At 34.3% G+C, this 23,247-nt stretch overlaps 1 protein-coding gene across 5 annotated transcripts in view; it reads left to right on the forward strand.

Moving 5' to 3' along the window:
- Positions 1-23,247, forward strand: part of LOC109111942 (UPF0606 protein KIAA1549L-like) — a 45,742-nt gene that overhangs the window by 4,840 nt on the left and 17,655 nt on the right. For all 5 annotated transcript variants that reach the window (XM_042715278.1, XM_042715276.1, XM_042715277.1 and 2 more), the window contains exons 2-11: positions 13,173-13,523; positions 14,845-15,432; positions 16,004-16,119; positions 18,854-19,076; positions 19,461-19,594; positions 19,723-19,891; positions 20,903-20,962; positions 21,388-21,539; positions 21,997-22,168; positions 22,764-22,924. In XM_042715278.1, coding sequence (XP_042571212.1) covers positions 13,173-13,523; positions 14,845-15,432; positions 16,004-16,119; positions 18,854-19,076; positions 19,461-19,594; positions 19,723-19,891; positions 20,903-20,962; positions 21,388-21,539; positions 21,997-22,168; positions 22,764-22,924 — 2,126 coding nt within the window. The remainder of the gene's footprint in view (positions 1-13,172; positions 13,524-14,844; positions 15,433-16,003; positions 16,120-18,853; positions 19,077-19,460; positions 19,595-19,722; positions 19,892-20,902; positions 20,963-21,387; positions 21,540-21,996; positions 22,169-22,763; positions 22,925-23,247) is intronic.

Here is a 23,247-nt window from a genome sequence, read left to right on the forward strand (position 1 = left end):
TCGCTGAAGTTTAATGCAATTAATCACATCCAAAATAAGCTTTTACATAACATATGTGTGTGCACTGTGTATATTTATTATGTATATATAAATAAACTCATACATTATATATTTTGAAAATATTTTTATTTACATGTATATATTTATACTTATATAATTTATATTATATATATTATATACGATTAATCACGATCACGATTAATCGTGATTAATCATTGCCCAGCACTTAATTATTCTAAATAATAATAATAATAATAATAATAATTTGATTAATATAAAACACTAATAATTAAAAAAATAATTAAAATTCTGAACACACCCCTTACTAGAATGTTGAAGCATTTTTCAATGGCTAAAGATGTAAATATCTACAAAATTATGTAAAGTGTATTTTAAAATGTTTGGATTTTAATTAATTGCAGATGTTTAATACAATTAATAATGATTAATTAAAATAAGAATAAGAATAATAGACATACTAACAATAATAATATTTTTTTTTAATAATTAATAAATAATTTAAATAATAATTCATAATTTAAACGCACCTCCAACCAGAATGTAAAGGAATATTAATTCAGTGCATGCTTTTCCATTATTTCTCGGTGTCTTGTTAAATTCCGAGTGTGGCCACACAGATCTGAGATACTCTTTAGTGGTCAGTGAATTGTATCAGTGAAGGTGAAAAACCTAAATAAAGAGCATGATTTTATTACTCTTAGCCTTTTTTGAAGGCTTTTGGCTTGTGCTTTAACCATCCGTTTTGATTGTCTTTACACATTCCATAGAATTACATTAGAGCCGGAATAAGCTTTGTTAGCCCCAGGATTCTTTCCAGAGAGAGAAAAATCTGCTGCACACCACAACTAGTGTTAAAATGCTAAAATATCACATTTAAACAACTAGACATGTGGCATCTCGAACAGAAGCACAATTAATTACAGTTTTTTGTAGTAGGGAAGTAGTTGTTTTTTTATTTTTTTTTTTTATTTTTTTAATTACTGCCACTAGAGCCAGTTAATTATCTGCTGATGTCAGCTATGACCAAAGCAGCTGATCTGCTTCCCTGACTGACCATTTTCACAGCTGACATGTTCTCATTTCCGACCATTCCATGCTTCATTAGCGAAACAGTCTGTGTGAAAGTTGATTATGTTAAGTCTGATGCGCTCACCCTGCTTCCATATGTACAAAAGGTCATTTTTTTCCTGCTTCTTTCTTATTTGCCACAGCAAGGGCCTGCGCAAATTCATAAGTGTGCTAAATCCATACTCCCAATTAGTATCAATGTTCCTCTGTCGCTATTATGTTCCTCTATAACATTATACACCCAAAGGTGGTTTTTGGTGCATGCCTGGGACAAACATACACATCTAATGCTGAAATAACTGTAGCCACATTGCAGTTATGAGTTCAGTAGTGACAGCAGTGATCGTGTAATGATGGATGATCAGTACAGAGCTTTGACAAGCCGTTGGCAAACAGCACATCTCCAGAGAAGAATGACTTCTATCAGGTTACCTACCACCTCTTCCGTCTTATGATTTGGCCTGTGGATTCAGGATGTTTGGAGCGAAAATGGTTAGAGATTGTTTTCCTTGGCAGTTTATTGGATAATTCTTCTTAATATGGAATAAAGAATATCCAGATCACTTGGTTAATGTGGTTGTGCTAACTCTTTTATAAGTATGACTCAGATTGAAGTGTAGGCCTAGACTACCATAGAAAGTCTAGCATACTTTATTAACACTTAAACTAGGAATGAAAAATGGGGTCTGTCAGCATTTATTCCATAGCTTTGTAACAGTGTAATATAAATGTACAATATGATATTGTGATATTTGCAGTTGGATTTGGAATTGTTGAGAGATTTAAACTTGCAGCATTCGGCCTGACGACATTTATTGCATGCCATATATGACAGCATTTTAGTGCCACTTAAAAAAAAAAAATTATATATATATATATATACAGGTCCTTCTCAAAAAATTAGCATATTGTGATAAAAGTTCATTATTTTCCATAATGTAATGATAAAAATTAAACCAAAATCATCAGTATTAAAACAATAAAAGACCTGAAATATTTCAGTTGGTGTGCAATGAATCTAAAATATATGAAAGTTTAATTTTTATCATTACATTATGGAAAATAATGAACTTTTATCACAATATGCTAATTTTTTGAGAAGGACCTGTATATATATGAATATTTATATATATATATATATATATATATATATATATATATATATATATATATATTAGTGTCTTATTTTATATTTAAACAAAATAGTATAATTTAATTTATAACATTTCAAATATTAATTGCTTTATTTTATAGTGATTTTTATTTAATTTTTATTTAGAAAAAAATATTATATTTGAATGTATAATATATTTTTTAAAATATAATTTTACTATCAGCCAATTATTGGTTGGCAGCCATAACATAAAAATAATTATCAGCCAGAAAAATCGATCCCTAATGTTTTGTATTAATTATACAGCTTCTTGGTTATTTATTGCTTTACAACAGCTCTCTTGTTTGCCACTTGCCTATGAGGACATCTGCTATAACACAAGCCACTCATTTTCAGGTCACGTGCATCAAGCTAATACTTAGATCCAGCCATCTGATGCCAACCATCTCCCTAAAAGTGTTCCTTTGCCAGGAGCGATGACAAATAAATATGTTTTATTTAATCGGTTTTGTTAATGAATGAAGAGATTATGATGTCCATTATCCATGCCATAAACCAAAGCGTTATCGTTTTGCTCTTTTTTACTCCCTCACTTTTATCTATTTTGCTTAGATCAAGGGATTGATGCTGACCCCTGCCAGATTAATACACAATTCAGAGAACCTGTAATGAAATTGTGTGCCAGCTCACACCTGAAAATCTCCTCAGGCTTATGAAACAAGGTTTATGGAGGGGGGGGGGCTAATCTGGTTTGTGGGCAAGGAAAAGGGGCATTACAGGGTCAATAGATGAATAAACCGAGACATCTCTTGTTTTATGGTGCTTTACGTATAGCATGTTGGTAATTTAATTATTATTTTGTAGCTTTTATAGCACACTAATTTTTTTAGAAGTACATCAAAGCTCCAGACTCAGGCTCAGCTGTTCATGTTTCAGTGTCTGATGTCTGTCTGTTGTTTGATCTGGCTGATCAAAAGCTGCGTCCTCTGTTAATTTACACAGAACTCATATCTGTGGCCTCGTTTAACTCTAGAGGTGTTTGAAATCTAGTCAAAACGTTGTTCCAGTAAACATGCGGGAAAACCAGAACAAATATCCAAGCTAATTTGGCATGTGCATTTGCATAATTCTCTTTATGCTTGTGGAATGGCTTGCGTAATTAAATCAGATGGCCGTCTTTGTTCTTGTTGATAGAATCATCACATTCGATTTCATTTCTACCCTTAGATATATTAAACGGTTGCTATGTATCTTGAAATAAAAGTACCGCGCTTCATGTTCACACCTGGAATTTCACACATGACGGTGCTCATTAGATGAGAAAAAGGAAAAAGGAGCTTTATGCATAATGAACTCTGTCCTTGTCGAACCTCCAACTTCATTAGCTTTACCCTAATAAAAATCTCTTGGGGAAAATGATGCCATGTAAAAGGAATAGGATTATCTATTTTTGCCTTCAGAGAAGGCTGATGTTATGTGGCCATGTCATGTTTACTATGCTGAAGCCCATAATATTCAGTGTAATTTGTGTGCAGAATGCATATTCCGAGGACTCTTGCTTGCTCTGCTCCGTTCCCTGGGGGTCAGGTTGGCTTGAACATAAGAGATGGTCTGGAAAACTGGGAAAGAGACTGAGGGCCAATTCACTAAACAGCTGCGCTACTTTTCAGCACCAAAACCTGCATTTATATTCACTAACCACCCGCAATCCAGTTTAACTAGTTGCTCAAATGCTCTGAAATAATGCTATGGCATGAGTGTTTAAATTAAGCCTTTCTTTTCAGTATAAACACATTCTATAGATGTCTTTTTTGTTGTTTTAATTGTAGTTTTGGTCTTTTGATAAAAAATATGTTGAGTAAAAATCGCTTTTTCATTATTTATTTATTTACTTATTTACAATGCAGATGCAGTCCCCCCAAAAAATCATCCCACTAACTCTAGAATAATTATTTTTTTCCCAAATATATGTGTTCGTGTCATCTGGTGAGGATTCCTGCATTTTTTCATATCACAATTCGCAATATATATATATATATAGCAGGCAAACAAAATATGTCACTTTTCCAATATTGTGCAGCTCTAGTTTACAGTTCCCTCCACTAATATTGGCACCCTTGGTAAATATGAGCAAAGGCGGCTGTGAAAATAAATCTGCATTATTTATCTTATTGATCTTTCATTAAAAAAAAAATCACAAAATCCTTTTTGATTAAAATACATGACTTTACACTTGAATTTAAAAGTAAATTTTAAATCTTGTGTTTTTATGTAAACGTGAGTTGTTACATGAAGATTATAGCAGTTTTTATTTTTAATAAATAAATCCACATTCTTATAGTAGCAGTTGTAGTTCTTTTTCAGTGATTTGCATGTTGTTGTTTTTAAACACTTGCACTAAAATAATAAATCACGTGTGACATTCATTCTTAGCAAACTTCCCCTGAGAGAGCAAGACACTCGTTCAGTTTTAGTGGGGTTTACAATAACCTGCCTTGCTCTTGAGACACTCGAGTCGAGTGCGTCAAAGGTGTCCCGCTCAAGCTCCTGAATATTCCAACACATTCCGAAGGGAATATGATTGATATCATTTCCAGTCAATGCCAGAGCTGAAACTAACCAGGTCTGACAGTTATGTGAGAGGCTGCGAAAAGTAAAACAAACATAGAAATGCATCAGTTCTGCCTGCAGGTTTGCGCAGGAGGCTTTTACGAGGATTGATGGGAAAGTAGCGTGAGGGCTTGCAGTATTTCACTTTTGCTGTGTTGGCATGTCGAGTGCTTGGCATCTGATTGCTAATTTTATCTCCAGTCAAAATAAATCAGTCATTGCATGTGTATTGTTTTGGTTTATGTTGTTCTTGCACTCTCCATTATTTAACCCTCCGGCGGAGAGTGATTAGTGTAAGTCAGTTGCATACACACATTTTTTTTTTCCCCTCAGACTCGACGGGGACTAGATGACCTACCCAGAGCCCTGCAAGGAAGTCACATGACCCTCTTTGTCCAATCAGGCACTGCTCGGTGATGCTTACACAGATGTGTGATGGTGTTTGCCTCATCACTTAGAGAGGCTGGAAGGGTACAGGCTGTTATTTTAATCAGATCTGTGTTTGTATCTTCGTCAATAATACATGTCATCATCCTTTCAGCTAAACGGGGCCACAGCTTTTATGATTACAGCAGCTCAATGGCTCACTTTTCAGGATTGTGATGTAAACGAGGGAGTCTTGGGGAAATGGTGACATTATTTTAAGCACATTTGATTTCCCAGTTTACATTCTCATTACTGTAATGTATTAATCTTATTTTCATTACTGTGATGAGAAAAGCAATGATATATTGTTTCATTTATGCTGATTTAAATGTAAAAAATGTTGTATTTCAGTCATTTTTACTTTAATTTTGCGGTGAAATGTGCATGTAAATGTCGCAATTCATTTGGTTGTTTTTATACAAAAACCTAATTTGTTTGTTTATTAGATGGATAATATTTATTTATTTATGGCCACATAACTTGGATGGTGGGAATGAACTGAAGATTCCTGCTCAAGTGAAAGATTATTCGATTTTTGAATGAATGGCATATTATATCTTTCCCATAGAATATACTGATGAATATAAAGTATGATATTATCTCTATTTTGGAGATATTTTTTGCTACATTTTAAACATGAAAGTGGAGAAAAGACAGGAAATGATGGTGAAATCATGAAAGAAAATAAATCATAAAATGTCACAAGACAAACTTGTTATTTCAGTGTAATTGATTTATAGTTTATATATATATACAGTACAGACCAAAAGTTTGGAAACATTACTATTTTTAATGTTTTTGAAAGAAGTTTCTTCTGCTCATCAAGCCTGCATTTATTTGATCAAAAATACAGAAAAAAAAAATGTAATATTGTGATATATTATTACAATTTAAAATAGTTGTTTTTAAATTTATTATACTTTAAATTATCATTTATTTCTGTGATGCAAAGCTGAATTTTTAGGATCATTATCACATGATCCTTTAGAAATCATTCTAATATGATGATTCATTATCAAAGTTGGAAACAGTTCTGCTGCTTAATATTTTTTCAGAACATGTGATACTTTTTTAGGATACTTTGATGAATAAAAAGTAAAAAAAGAAAGAAAGAAGAAACTATGTTTTTAAAATATAAATATTTTGTAATAACAACATACTGGTCAGTAATTTGGGATCCAGTAATTTTTTTTTTCTTTCTTTTTTTTAAATAAAAATCAATACTTTTATTCAGCAAGGATGTGTTAAATTGATAAAAAGTGATAGTAAAGAAAATATATTATTAGAATATATATTATTAGAATTTTTTATTTTTATTTTGAATAAATGCAATAAATAAAATCTTTTTAACCTTTTATTCATCAAATATATTAGACAGCAGAACTGTTTCCAACACTCATAATAAATCCGAATATTAGACTGATTTCTAAATGATCATGTGATAGACTGGATGTTACATGTGACACTGAAGGCTGGAGTAATGATGCTGAAAATTCAGATTTACATCACAGGAATAAATTATTTTTTTAAAGTATATTCAAATAGAAAACTATTATTTTAATTTGCAATAATATTTCACAATATTACTGTTTTTTCTGTATTTTTGATCAAATAAATGCAGACTTGATGAGCAGAAGAGACTTATTTCAAAAACATTAAAAATAGTAATGTTTCAAAACTTTTGACCTGTACTGTGTATATATATATATATATATATATATATATATATATATATATATGAACTTTTTTGTATTTTCATTTTATTGAGTGTTTTTATATTGTTTATTATTTTTAATTTTTTAATTTTTTTTTAAATACGTATATGTATTTTTTTCTTTCAGTTTTTAATTTACTTATTTTATTGCATCAACGAAAACTAAATTCTAAATTAAAATGAAAACCATTGCTTTGGCAACCAGCTGAATTAAGTTAACTTTTTTTTTTTTGGGGGGGGGGGTAACTGTGCTTATAAATGGAAAATCAGGTGTTAAATTTAATATTACACAAAATACACAGGTCCTTAATCAGTGTTAGTTAGTGATGTTTAACACGGACATTGATGCACAGTTTGGCCATGTCATGCTGCTTTTAGATGCAGGACCAGATGCTTAGCCAGCACTTGAATTATTCAAAGATGGGCTATGTTCTGCAGCACTTACCCATCCCTGTGTTCTCAGGTGTGTCGCCGTATATCAACTCTAAAAACACATATAGCCATGAGCAGAAGGATAAACTTTAATACAGCTCAAATCTCAAATCTGCTTGCCACTGCTGTTACCTCAGCTCCCGCCAAGAGCACACTGTCTCTCAGATTTATCCCATGCCTCATCTAAAAACAGTGATGGTGTGTGTGGGATGTGCGTGTCCGCCATGCCCCTAATTTCCTTGCTCACAGCATTTCAAAATACACTGAAGGATGTGGGTTGTTGCTTAGTTTAAGGAAGGCCCTAAGGTGTTGTTTTTGCACCGGCTGTTCATATATTATGATGCATCATTTTCCTTTGGCTTAAGAAAAAAGGAAGATAGAACTGGGATTTTATGCTTTAAAGGGATAGTTCAAATGAAAATGAAAATTTTGTCATTGTTAATCAACCTCAAACCCGCTTGAACGCTGTTAGATGTCTGAACAAGAACTTCTAAGAATAGAATCTGAATGTAAACAAGACTACCCAAAGCAAATGTGCTGTGTTGTCTTAATTTAGTCTGGCCTTATCCAGCTCTACCCTGCTGAGATCAGTTTGTTGAAATGGGAGTCAATTGTTTCTCTCTTTTTTTTTTTTTTTTTTTTTTGCTGGCAGCTCTTCGTGGTTTTGTAGCTACGAGCCACTGTCATTATAGCCAGATTTTAAGGTACAGTATGTGCTTTGCGATGTACATAATTAATTTACCATTACTGAGTAGCATAACTGGTGTTTTGAACATCATGATTAATAAACATGGTTCTAAACTGCTACAAAATGAAAACAGACCTTCATCTCAGCTAAAATTATACCATAATCGTACCACAGTGTTTTTGAGCATAAACCCTGGTATTCTTTGACAAACCTTGGAATGCCATTGAAGTATCAGGTTAATCATTCAGTACCATGGTTTTACAACCTGACACCATCAATCGTGTTAACAAAAGTAAAAGTATAATAAAAACTACAGTGTGTTGTATGTATTTGTATGTTTTAGGAAGTTTTTTTGTTTAATAGGAGTTTTTTTTTTTTTTTTTTTTTTTTTTTTTTTTATAGCCATGATATATTTGAACTGTACATCATGATAGTAATGCTGAAATATTTCCACAGCTGAGACTTCTGTACGATGTCTGCGGTCAGTGTGTAATAATGTTGATATGCAATGCTCAAAGTGCTTTCTCTCCTGAGGGTTGACGGGTGTCTGTTTGGATGACATCCCATTCTATGTCAAAGGATTTAATCGCTTCATTGCACATAGACGCTCTAATCTGCTTTGCTGTAAAATTTTATGATTTTGAAAATATGAAATATACCACTGGTTTGCAGAAATGTGATTTTAAAATAACAAAATCCTTTTTGCAAGTTACATAGTACTATTAAGAAAATGTTTAGATTTATGGCGCACCTCTTGTTAATGGGATAGTCCTGTCATCATGTACTCACTCTCATGTTGTTCTACACCTGTATGAATTTCTTTATTTTGTGGAACATAAAATTAGACATTTTGAATTATATACTGTTGTTGTTTTCATGCAAAAACAGTGATTGGGAACTGGAGATTTCAGGCTTAAAAAGGACACAAAATTTTCATAAAAACATTATAAATGTAGTCAATGTGATTCATATGTCATATTCCAAGTCTTCTGATGCTACAGTATATAAAGGCTCTGGACAGACCTCAAGAAATAGATCAGTTTGATTTGTTAATGAATCGATCGTCTCAGTTTTGTGAATTGGATCAACAGGTTCACTGTATATATCTGCCTCAAAAGAACAATTCATTCACAGATGAGACATTACTACTTTTACTCTTCAGGGATTAACTGATTCGTTCACAACAGATTTGTTCACAAATTGGACATTGCTAATTAGAGAACTTATGTTATGAAACTTATGTTTCAGTCTGTTTTTCACAGAAACATATCAAATGGCTTCAGAAGACCTGGAATATAGTGCATGAGTCATACAGTATGTTCGCTTTTATTATATTTTGTGGTTCTTTTTTGTCATTTCTGAGCTTGACAGCCTCAGTCATCATTCTTTTCGTTGTGTTGAAAAACAAATTGCCAGGATATATATATAAAAAAAAAAAAAGATCTATTGTATACATATGGATTTGGAATGACACATTTTACACGAAATATCCCTTTAAATATTGAATTATTTACTTTATGATAAACAGATGTAATGCTAATCAACAAGATGCAACAAAAGCAGATGGGATCTATGAATAGACTATGGACACAGATCTGTCCTGTTGGAATAGTGTGACTCCATGCTTCAGTTCCCCATATACTCCCTCATGTGCTTCAATGGCTTTGGCCTGTTACCCATCAGCCCCCTTCACCACCTGTCCTTATAATGGAGAAGGTCCATGTCTTTCTAGCCCACTGATCTCCAGTTAAATTAAAGCAGGACAACAGCTCGGTTCCAGAATATAAAACATGTCCTTCATTTTTAATACTTGACTTCATTGATTAGAAAGCTCCCATTTATAGAACAATATGCAGTGGCAGTGGCACCCGTTTGAGACCAGGCTACGTTCTTAGGGACTGTGATGGATGAAGCCATTTTCGCATTTATCGTCCTGTCTTCCAATCAACTCACTCTGTTCTGCCTGGCAGTAGAGTTTGATTGGCTCATCTCACTGACGCAAGTCACGTGACCCATTACCGGGTACGCAAACCTTCTCAGGCCGGCAACAAGCATACTTAAGTGTCTAGAGCTTTCAGAGTTCATTGCTATCCCTTTCACAGGAAGTGCAGTCATTAGGACGATGGGTTGGAAGTACAGCCAGAGCCCCCTTCACACGACATCTCATCTTCTCTCTAGCTGCCTGTTAATCAGGACCATCCCATATGTTCTAACTGTCAGAGCAGGTGGCTATCTGTTGGAGAATAGGAATTCAACGTGACCACTTACAGAATCTGCACACACACGCATTATGCAGAAAACCATTTTTAATTAGAATGTTTTCCTGGTACAATATCATATTAATACCCAGTTAAAAGTTATGGATTTTGTTTTTGCTATATATTATGTAATTGCCTATCTAACCATCCCAACTTTATGATAGATATTTGGTGTAATTATGAATAGATCACCAGATTACATCTATCTATCTATCTATCAATCTATCTATCTATCTATCTATCTATCTATCTATCTATCTATCTATCTATCTATCTATCTATCTATCTATCTATCTATCTATCTATCTATCTATCTATCTATCTATCTATCTATCTATCTATCCAGAAAATTCTACACTATCCATCAAGCCATCCCTCCAGATGATTCTATTCTATCTCTTCATCCATCCATCCCCTCATCCCTCCAGATAATTATGCACTATCCATCCATCCCTCCAGATAATTCTACAATATCATCTATCCATCTGTCCAGATAATTCTATAATATCCATAATCCATCTAGGCAATTATACACTATCCATCAATCCAGGTAATTCTAGACCATCCAGATAATTCTACAATATCCATCTATCCAGGTAATTCTACACCATCCAGGTAATTCTTCAATATCCATCTATCCGCCTGTCCAGATAATTCTACAATATCCATAATGATCCATCCAAATAATTCTACTTTATCCATCCGTCTGTCCAGATAATTCTACAATATCCATCCAGATAATTCTACACTATCTATTCATCCGTCTGTCCAGATAATTCTACAATGTCATCCATCCATCCAGATAATTCTACACTATCTATCCATCCATCTGTCCAGATAATTCTATAATATCCATCCATCATCCAGATAATTCTACAATATCTATCCATCCGTCTGTCCAGATAATTCTACAATATCCATCCAGATAATTCTACACTATCTATCCAGCTGTCTGTCCAGATAATTCTCCAATATCCATAATTCTTCAATATCCATAATAATCCATCTAGGCAATTCTACACTATCCATCCAGATAATTCTACACTATCTATCCATCCGTCTGTCCAGATAATTCTACAATATCCATCCATCCATCCAGATAATTCTTCACTATCTAACCATCCATCTGTCCAGATAATTCTACAATATCCATCCATCCAGGTAATTCTACACTATCCATCCAGATAATTTTACACTAATCTGTCTGTCTGTCTATCATCAGTAAAGTACTTTGTTCACATTTACCTGTGCTTTTGCAACATTTTGTGCAGATGTAAGTTGCAAAATTATGTTTATGTTGTTTGTGACTAATCTCATATAAGATGTGTTTGGGTGAGTTAATTAACCCATTAGGAAAGGAATGAAGCTTTATGCTGCTCACTAGGAGCACAGAGTGAGAGCTCGCAGAACCCTAGAAGCCCTGCACATTTCTAATTTGGTCCACTGGCTAAAGGATTTATGATTAATGTCCATAAGTCACTATATTGTATGACTCCATCCATGTTATGTTCCCCAAGATAAAAATAAAGTAAAAAGCTGTAAAGGTCAATTAATCACATTATTAATCATCTCAGATCGACTTGCCAACAGTCATGGATAGCAATCGAGAGAAGAGCTGCTGTGATTTTCTTTTCTGAAATGTTAAGCAAGCTAAATATTTCAAAGCTGCCCAAAAGAGTTATGTTATGCTATTTTAGGACTTAAACTTGCCTCACTTAACCTGCACCCTGTACACTTAATTTGCATTTTTGTCTTTTTTACAGTAAAAAATTTGTTAATACAAGATACATTTTCTGAATCAAAAAATTATTTCCAGAGATAATATTTCAAATTCAAGAAAGTTTCTTGTTGTAAGCATAAATCTTTTCTATACTTTGCTTTACATTTACAATTAAAATTATTGTTTTATAATTATCAATACTGAAAATATTTATCTTGTATATAAAAATCTTTAGAAAGAAAAAAACAAACAAATAAGGAACATCAATGTATGTGTTTACAAAACAGCTAGATTAAAAAAAGAGATAAAGCTGCCAGAAGAGAGAAATGTTGATTGCCATACTGTACATGTTTTAAAACAAGATGCATTTATCTTTTATAAAGATAATAATATTTGTTTTTAGATAATCTTGAATTAGGTTTAAGATGTTTTTCGTACTCCACTGGCAAATAGTTTTTTTTAACATACTATAACAAAATTTAGTAAGATCTATGCTTTAAACAAGAAAATTACCTGAATTCTAAATATATTTTCTGAGAACAAGTTTTAATGTTTCACTCAATTTTATCGGTTTTCAGTAAATGTATCATGTATTAAGATATTTTCACTGTAAGAAAAGACAAATGTTCTGACTAAGATAATTATTTTATTCTAACTATCAAAGTGTTGCGCTGTTAACTTTGCAAGATGTTAACGACAAACTCTATTGAAATTAATTGCAAATTGAGTGTTCTGTGCAAAAATAGTGTTCCAAAATCGGTAACATAAAATATTCCATGACATGATGCTCCCTTAGAAGGAGCTCCCTTATGCAGCGAGGCAGCCTGCTAGGCTTGTTTCCCCATCATTTTTTATTTTACCTTAATTTTTCCTCTGTTTCAAATACCTTGAGAGCAATTTGATACAGCGCATTATCATTAATGCTGATTAAATAACAGTGCATGTCATTATGCCCGCAAGCTTAATGCAGCTGCCTCTAATGCCTTCAAGTATTTAAAATCTTGGCTCGACAAATGAAATCATACACTTATATTTTGGATTTCCTCTAGTGCATTTCCACCTATAAGACAAAAACGGTAGATGTTTATGATTTTGCAGCATAACATGTTTTTTCATTACAGATGAAGCAAGACTCGAGGCATCAGGACAACCCCTCAGTCCTTCCCAGGATCCAACCGGCGGCCCAAACATCACAGTCTCTTCGTCACTGCTGGAGGACGAAGACTTCGCCTCGCAGTACCACTCTCCATCAGCGAGGGCAGAAAGCACAAGGGAGCAGCCTGTGTTTGCCTCGGTGCAGACCCTGCAGGTTGCAGAGACACAGCCTCAGGCGCTGGTGTATTCTCTGCCCTCCCCACCCGGCAACAGTGACAATCGCACCAATCAAAAGTCCCCTGGGGAGCAGGCCGTCAAAGTGCCAAATCCACCGTCCCCGGCACATAAACTCAACAGTGTCTTGACCACTAGCTCAGGTACCACTAGATTGTGAGCTGTTGAATCATTGCTGAGTACAGAAATCAAGAAGTGGTGTGTTTAAACGGGTTTCTTTTCAGGGACTTTGCTGATTTGACGTTGTCTTCATCCTTTCTTCAACATTTGTTTATCATCACCGTCATCATTATTTTCAAGGTCATTGTGTTTGTTGTTATCGTAATCATCAACATTTTTTACAATAATCTCTTTAAAGTCAACATGTAATTGCATTCAGATCCCATTTTACTTGCGCCGTAAAAAGTGAAAATATTTAGGACTTCATCAGAATTTGATTTGATTGTGAAATATTAGAATGATATTATTGGTCAATATATATAAAAGAAATTAATATTTTTATTCATCAAGGATGATTTCAAAAGTAACAGTAAATATATTTTTAATGTTACAAAAGATTTCTATTTCGAATAAACACTGTTCTTTTGAACTTTCTGTTCATTAAAGAATCCTGAACAAAAATATATCACAGTTTCAACAAACATATGCAGCAGCACAGCTGTTTTCAACACTGATAATAATAAAAAAATGTCTCTTGAGCAGCAAATCAGCATATTAGAATGATTTCTGAAGGATCATGTAACACTGAAGACTGAAGTAAGGCTGTTGAAAAATCAGCTTTGCATCACAGGAATAAATTACCTTTTAAAATGTATTCAAATAGAAAACAGTTATTTTAAATTCTAATAATATTTCACAATATTTTACTGTATTTTTGATCAAATAAATGCAGCTATAGTGAGCATTACCGACACTGACCCTTTTTGAGCAGGGGTGTTATTTTAGTATCAGTGAGATACTATTATACTTTTTATTAGAATTTTTTTAATTTTAGTTTTAGTTAAGTACATCAAATTACACTAAATTAAACTAAATCAGAAATGCTACCTTGGTAACTAGAAATAAAAACTGAAATAAAAAAACTTTTTTTTTTTAATATGTATATTATAACCCTAATAACCCTGATTTGGTCAACTTTGAGTTCATGTTGACGTTAAAGCTGAAGTATGTAATTTTTGCGCATGGCATTTAGCCCAAGCTCACAACATTGACTCTTATTGAAACTGTTTGTCTGATCAATGGAAAATTAAATCATTATCTTCGGTTATATTCGATTTGATGACACTAGTGGCGCAAAAATTAAACACTTCAACAAGTCCCGCTACTGCATAATCCCCCAGAGCTACATCTGTCCTCTCCCACATGTCCTCTGTGTCATTCTTCACCATCAGCGAGTGATCATGTGTGTCCTCGATCTCACTTCCTGCTCCTGAGGTGGCTCACTCAAACGTTCTCTGCTTTCAGACGAGACTCTTAGTGAATTCCCCAGAAACCCTGATCTTCCCACCGCCCCGGGATCCTCTTTCATGATTGTGGCAGAGACAGATGCTACACTCTCTGACAATGTGACAACTTCAGTCTCCTTTTCCGCTTTTAACGGCACTTCTCCTGAAAGAGCTGAAAACGCTTCATCCGGCGCTTCAGCAAGCAGCAACTCCCACACTGTGACCAGCGACAATCTCCAGCTCACCACAGTGACCACCACGACTGTCACGCCCTTAACTGTGACATCAATGACTGTGACTCCACCCACTGCCATTGTTGTGGCAAAAGAGGTCGCGACCACCATACCAACCACCACAGCCACCCAGACCACAACAACCGAGACAGAACCACCAACGACAACCACCACTACCACTACAACAACTACCACCACCACAAAAGTAGCACCAACAACCACAAAAACACCCACAACCACTTTAGCAACGACAACCCCTCTTCAAACCACTGTTGTATCTACCTCTGGAAGTACCACGACTGAACAGAGCACCCCTCCTACTGACAGTTCACCTTTGACCTGTAACGTGACCGAAAGATTATGGGTGAAAACAGGTGAGCCTTTGTTTACTGTATGAGTGCCTCTGCCTTGTTTTTAGTGATAATTCACTAAAGAAATCAGACAAATTTAGTAATGGCACAAATACGCCACAAATCAGTGTAAATCAATGCAATTTACATTCCTCTACAACAAATTTAGTGGCTTATTAAGCTGAATTGTAGATTTTGCATTGAAATAGTGTTTAACTGATAATATAGACAGTAAAACATGACGTTACACCTAGACCTAAACAGTGTTTGTGGGAAAACATTTGTTGCATTTTAAGCAAAACAAATCAGGACACCTATTTTTACAGTTACCCTGATTTCGCATGCAAATGCTTTTGGGGTTTGTTGCATTTTGTTTGTTTACATTCTGATACCAGAGGGGAAAAATTAATTAGTTATTTTATTAAATAATAAATAAAGTTTTTTTTTTCTTTTCTTTCATAAAGTTCTTTAATGGATGTTAATAAAAAGGTCTTATCAGAAAAAAAGACATGGCTGTCTTCCTTGGGATCTGGGCTGCTTCGAGATTCTTTGAAAATCATGCTTTTCATATGTGTTGTATTAATTTTTCCCCCAGTGTTGTCCATCCAGATGCGACGAAATCGCCTAGAAGCTGGAATGAGACAGAACCTGTATAAAGGTTTCACGCAGACACTGCAGAGGGCGTTCAATGACAGCAACGTCCGTGTTCAGGTTGGTGGTTTTGCATGTGTTTTGAGCCGCAAGCCACTACACAGTATAAATAAGAAAGAAAACACCTACTATAGAAGTTCAAAGGTTTGGGGTTTGTAAGATTTTTTGTAAGATTTTTTTATGTTTTTGAAAGAAGACTCTTATGCTTGCCAAGGCTGCATTTTTTTAAATCAGAAATACAGTAAAAACAGTGTGAAATGTTATTATAATTTAAAATAACTATTTTCTATTTTAATATATTTAAGATGTCATTTATTTCTGATGCAAAGCTGAATTTTCAGCAGCCATTACTCCAGTGTCACATGATCCTTCACAAATCATTAAAATAATCAAGAAACGTATCTTATTATTATCAATGTTAAAAACAGTTGTGCTGCTTAATATTATAAATAGATTTTGATTATTTTTTTAAAGGATTCTTTGATGAATAGAAAGTTCAAAAGAACAACATTTATTTGAAATAGATATCTTTTGTAACATTATAAATCAGCTTTTTTTTAAAAGGGCAAATGAGGTAGGTTATCCAAGATTTAATGCATAATTTAAAAATAATTAACTCTTCCACTATCTCTTCCACTGCAAGTTCAACATGAAATGAGAAATGCTAAATAAATAATGAAAAGAACTAATCGGAATAGTTGGTTGCCATTGGAAACACGGTAAAATATTACTTACAGTAGAATCCAGCAGCATCAAGATAAGCACAGTGCTTTGACCACAGTTGTCTGTTGCATCATGGGAATTGTAGTTTAGCAGAGGACAATGTGGTGGGAGGCTGTGTGGGAGGTGTTTCCTGTGTATGTTCAGTATGCAGCTCATTGAGTGTGATTGTGTAGAACATCTCCCTGTTGAGAAAGAGCCGTCTGATGAAACACTTGGTTTGAAACCTAAGGAGCGTTTGCATGTCTGTCCGTCTGAAAGGCACGTCCAAAAATAGCACAGCTACTGCTGCAAATAAAGAATCGATATCATGGTAACAGCAGAGACAACATGCTGAGGGGAGTGCAGTTGACTAAATAGAGTATTTAAAGGAACAATTCGCTCAAAAATGTACATTCTCTTATCATTTAATCACCCTCATGTCGTTCCAAGCTCTCATACAAGTCATGCAAGTCTTACGGGTTTGTAATGACATGAAGATGAATAAATGATGATCAAATTTGCATTTTTGGGTGTACTGTCTCTTTAATTGTGAATGACCACGGTCATTAGCATTTGAAGAGCAACTGTCTGTGTCTATTAAGCTCTGTACCGAATGACTCAATCTGTTCTCTTCAAGATCTGTCTCTATATTCGTCTGATTCGCTTACCATGTGATTTGTTTTTCCTCCTCCTCGTCAACTGTCCATCAGATCAGAGGTTCTGTATGATTACAGACCCCGGAGGTGATCAGCAGGAGATGACACAATCACTATCTACACATGGACACACAGAGAGAGAGAGTTTGTGTGTTTGTGTGTGTGTGTGTGTGTGTGTGTGTGTGTGTGTGTGTGTGTGTGTGTGTGTGTGTGTGTGTGTGTGTGTGTGTGTGTGTTGGAGTAAACAGAGAGAGATGGTCAGTCAGCTTGGCTCAATATAATTAAATTTATTCATGTGGGATATGTATTAGCATTTGCCTCAAGCGCTTAACAATAAACAAAGCCAGTAAGAGCATTTGTGTGAATATAGCACTTTGAATAAAAACAGCGTATTATTTCAGTAAGGCATATTTGAACAACTAAAAACCCGTTAAAATATTGATACTGTTTACATTTTTTACGCACACAGTAGTTTTTTATTTTAACTTATCAAGCAGTTTGCATGCATTGTGGGAGAATTTAGCTTGTTTATTTTTTGAAGGTAAACTACAATCCCACCACAGTGCATTTTTCCATCATGTCTCAGTTGATGAATTGTGTTAATGTTCAGTGAAGGAAGTTATATTTTTTGAGTAAAATAGCTGAATTCTTTTGTCTTGCTAACCCTAATTTCATAGCTAGAATTTTGTCTCCTAAATATACACAATTAAATAATATTAGTCAAAATTTGTAACAATAAAATAATAATAATAATAATAAAAATAAAAATATATTTTTTTAACTTTTACAATTTTTATTTTTTTAATTTGAAGTTTAAAATGCAATTATTTATAGTTTTTATAATGGATTTTCATATAAGACTTAAAGTCTGTATCTGAAGGTAAAACTAAATCTTGGTTGAAGAAGTATTCACCCATTTATTTATTGTTTAATAATTATTAATATGCTGTTTTATGATATTAAATGAGACTATATATATATATATATATATACTATAAGACTATAATATAATGTTTTTGAAAGAAGTCTTATGCTTACCCATGCTTATGCTGTTTTTAAATTCTATTATATTTTAAAATGTCATTTATTCCTGTGATGGCCAAGCTGAATTTTCAGCATCATTACTCCAGTCTTCAGTGTCACATGATCCTTCATAAATCATTCTAATATGCTGATTTGATTCTTTAATACTTCTGTGGAAAAGGATTCTTTGATGAATGAATTCTTTGAATGCATCATTGCCAAATAAAAGTTTAAAGTAAAAATTAAAAAGTAGCTAAGTATTAAAAAGAAAAAAAAAAGTCTTGCTGACCCCAAACTTTTGAATGGTAGTGTAGAACTAGCCAAAGAGGTGATGAAAATGTTGAAAAAATTAATTGTGTTAAATATACACTATGGATATCGATGTCATTTTACATGATCTGAGTTCTCTCTAGTTGGAAAAAGATATCTGCACGCCTTCTAATGTGACTGTGGGCTACTACATCTTGAGAGGGAAGACCGTGTTGGTGGCCTCTGTTGTGATGGACACATTAGCTTCCTATGGTTTTGACAAGCTACTGAGTGACATCAGAGAGTATGTTCCTGTGGTTTTGGCCATCCCCAGTCCTGTGGCCCCCTGGCTGCCCAGCCTCGGCATCCACCTGCAGCTCAAAACGGGTAAGATTCTTTTCCACCTGGAGTTTGTTGGAAAATCTGACTGGAAATGATATATCTGACAATTTTTTTTTGCTGTAGCCCCTTTGTTAACCCTTTATCTACATTACATATTCAGCCAGTCTTAAAGGGATAGTTCACCCAAAAATGAAAATTTGGAGTTTATTCATCAATGCCTGACAGTTCATTGTAAAAAAACAATATAAATACTGTTCAGTGTCTTGCACACACCGATCGTTTTGTGTCTTTACACATCAATGTATTTTTGGGTGAACTATCCCTTTAAGCCCACAACCATTTATTGTTGAAACTTGGTAACTAGAATGATTGGTAACTGGAATGTGGAATCTGTCTTTGTTTAACAGTTTATTGTTTTCCTACATATAGTTCTCAGGTTTGTCGGACCAACAGATAACATCAAGTCTTGCGGGTTCATCCAAATGATGGAGCAACGATTGGAAAATGTGTTTGCTGAAGCGCAGGAGAAAGTGGAGGATTCTTATGGGACTCTTTCTGTTGAGGTAGTTTTTCAATTGAACTTGAAAACAAAGTTTGATAAATGGCTTATCTTCCGAGGTCTGATAACGCCGTTCCTCTGAGGACTCGTTTGTTGGATTTGGATTTATAGTTTGTTTGTGTTTTCGGACAGATTCTGAACACGTATCAAACGGGGAATTCGTTGGCAGTCACTCTGGTGTATGTGGTGTGGAATGGTAGCACTCCGTTGAACGGTACTGTGTCCAGCGGTCTCCTTAACCAGCTCACTGCCGAGCTGGTGGGCTACTTTCTCTTCTTCCCCCCTCTGATCATCGCTGAGCGTAAGTTTCAGCTTGTTTACTGCTTGATGTTACATTTACTTGCTGCATGGCTTGTGTTTACATGTTAATGCACATTGAAATAGTAGTTCATGTTTATTTCTGTTTAAATCCATGAGTTTGTTTTCCTTGAGGCAGAGATCCTCAATTTTGGTTGATCCTAAAGACATTTTCCAAGGACTCATTACATTCTACTTTTTGATGGGTAGTTGATATGAATAACTTTTGGGAAGTTGACTTGTTCTGCTGGGTGACATGCTATACTCCATCTAAAACAATTTTAAACAGCTATAATTATTTGATATCAGTATTGTGATAATAATCTCACCTTTAAAGTCCAGATGTGCTTCAAATGAAATCATGTAGATATGAATGAAATTTCATGTAGATTCACATTAATATAATTATTAAGTATAATTAAAAATATTAATTACTGATATAGTATATAATAATTAATAATAAATTAAAAACCTATTCATTTAATATTATATTTATATTAAATATTATTATTTTTAATTCACTTTTTTTAAAACATATAGTCATAAATTATTAATATGTTATATATAATTGATGAAAATATAATATAAAAGAAAACAATATATTTTATAATTAATGTAAATATTTATTTAATGAATATTATGTTAATATTCAATATTCGCTTTTTTTTTTTTTTTTTTTGTTAAAGTAAAATACAACAAAGAATGTAGAAATAAAATGCCTGTGTGCCATGGATAAGAAAATATATTTTGTAAAAAAAAAAAAAATGTAAATACATAATTATATTACATTTGTTATCTTATTTTCAAATCTTTCAAATAAAAAAAAAATATGTCCCACAATCATTTGGCAATAGTTGATCAGCTTATTTTATATATTAGACTGATAGGATAACAAAAAAAAAACACTTTTATCCACACCAATGAATTAGTAAATGATGACAAAATTCAGTTTTGTTTTGTTTTTCGCTGTATGGTCTTCTAGTAAACATCTGTCTCTTTCTCTCTATTTTCACAGCTCTAGAGTACCACAACCTTAACACTTCAGCAGCAACCCGAGATTACTGGGTAATCACAGGTAATTACCTCAACAGTTCAGCTGCTAACCAGCACCCAGACAACCATTTGCCAGCATGTTATGTGATTAAGTCTAGTTAATGTTTTCTCCCCTCTTCTTTTAAACACAGAGAGCTCTTACGAGTGCTATTGATGTATTATTTAGCTTCCTCCATCAACTGATTTGAGATCACATTGGATCTGAATATTGAGTGTGAAAAAGCTATTTCTAGCTCTAAGTTCTTGCACTCAATGTTCTCTCTGTTGCTTTATCTAGCTCTTCCTCCCCCTTCTTTCCCCCATTCATCCCTATTTATCACTGTCAGGAGAACAAATCCTTTTACCAAGGTCAATTCTATAGTAATTGCAGTTTTTTTTTTTAGACTTAAAGTGTAAGAAAGGTATGTTCTCTTTGTCACCTTGCTTCATCATTCTCTGTCTCTCCAGTAATTCAGGACGTTGACAGCTCTTCTCTTGAGGGGAGTTATCAGAGCTTTGCTAGTCTAATGGAGCAGCGCCTGGCGGAGCTCTTTCTGGTTGCCAGTCGACGTGGCCTCCGCTTCAGGAGAGCCACGACTGTAGGCGATTACACTGTCCAGGTGGGCCATCAATTTGTTCTTTGCCTGTAGTTTTTCTTGTCCTGAGAAACAGACCACATATTTCGATGACTCGTCCTGCACTACACAGGTTTTTGACCAATCAAACAAATGCTCTAGACTAGAGTGAGCCCCGCCCCCAGTACAACCAATTAGCAAGTGGCAAAATGTATTCATGGCTGCGACATACTGTAATAAAAGCTTATTTATTCATTAAAACAGTGGATGGGGAGTATGTTACTCATTTTGAATGCAAAGAGGTTAGCCAATCATAAAGACGTCATTTGCATATAGACATCTGTTTTCTACAGTTCTACATGGAATGCAAGTGGAAAAAAGTATGGCCCATTTAAAACTGAAAATTGCCCTTATGTCTGATTCAGTGTGGGGTTTAGAATTTCCAATAGAAAGTTTGTATTGGAAACATCAAACATGAACTCAGAGTGTTTTTCTCTTACAGATGGTTAGCATCCGACGACTGTCTGGTCCTAAGAACCCAGCTGAAATGACCTACTACATACAAGTAGATGGCTCTCCCATGACTGGCACTGCTGCAGCTAAGACCCTCAACACGGTGGACTCTCAGACCATGGCTCTCACTCTGGGCTACTTCGTCCAAGTTCAAGCAGAGCGTATGTATATAAATCACTCGTCTACCCCAGTTTACTTTCGAACCATCATTTAGATTTTATATACAGAAAAAAATTATGCTTTTGTGACCTTAGCATCAGATTTTGCTCCATTCACATTTATGTGCAAATGTGAAAATCTTGTTACATTTATTAATGCAAGAACAGACAACAGAAACGTTTCATCAAGTAAAACTCTTAACTCAAAGTGGTAATTCTACTTTGACTTAATTAGGGACCCAATAAAGTATCTCACACCGTGCTAGAGAAAGCACATGGGGATTTGAGTTAACACAAGTTTACTGAGCTCTCAACTGGGGTGTCGAGCCTAGTTTCTCTGCCAGAGATGAGCAAAGCACCAGTTTTGTATGAATAATACACAATCAGACGCAGCAATGGGGGTTTAATCTCCCAGATAAGAGCTACAGCCGAAAGACAGATTCAGCTCATTAGGAGCTAACCACAGACGGTAGGAGACAGAGGGGAGTTGGATTACTGTAAGAGAGTGTGCTGGAGACGCAAGTGGCGGAAATCATGCGCAAGCATTGTGAATGAGTCTATTGATTTCCAATCTATGTTTGTGTTTGTGTGTAAACAGCGGTGGTGAAGAGTCTGCCTAGTAACCTCTGGATACTGGCGGTCCTGATTCCTGTATCACTGGTGATGATTGTGGTGGTTATGGCAGGTGCCATCATATGCAGGAGAAACCGAACTGTATTCAAAACCAGCGCGTTTCGCAATTTTCATCCCCGCACCAAGGTAGGCTCTTCCAAACCACGAATAATAAACACATCCTTCAGCTTTCAAATAAACACATCACTGTCTTGTCCAAACAGAGACGGCTATGTCAGCAGCATATTTATAAATCCATTTAATATTAAACATAACTTTATATGGAAGTCCAGTGACAATGGGTCTCATTCACTAATAATTGAAATAGAGATACACCAATATTAACATTCTGACTGACAAGGGTAAAATGATAATTATTTACATTTATGGCAGATATTTCTCTGAAAAAAAAAAGAAATTTTTAGAAAAAAACTACAACCATATTATAAATAAAACATGTTTTTTAAATA

Source organism: Cyprinus carpio, chromosome A25, assembly GCF_018340385.1.
Source record: "Cyprinus carpio isolate SPL01 chromosome A25, ASM1834038v1, whole genome shotgun sequence".
Classification (NCBI taxonomy): domain Eukaryota; kingdom Metazoa; phylum Chordata; class Actinopteri; order Cypriniformes; family Cyprinidae; genus Cyprinus; species Cyprinus carpio.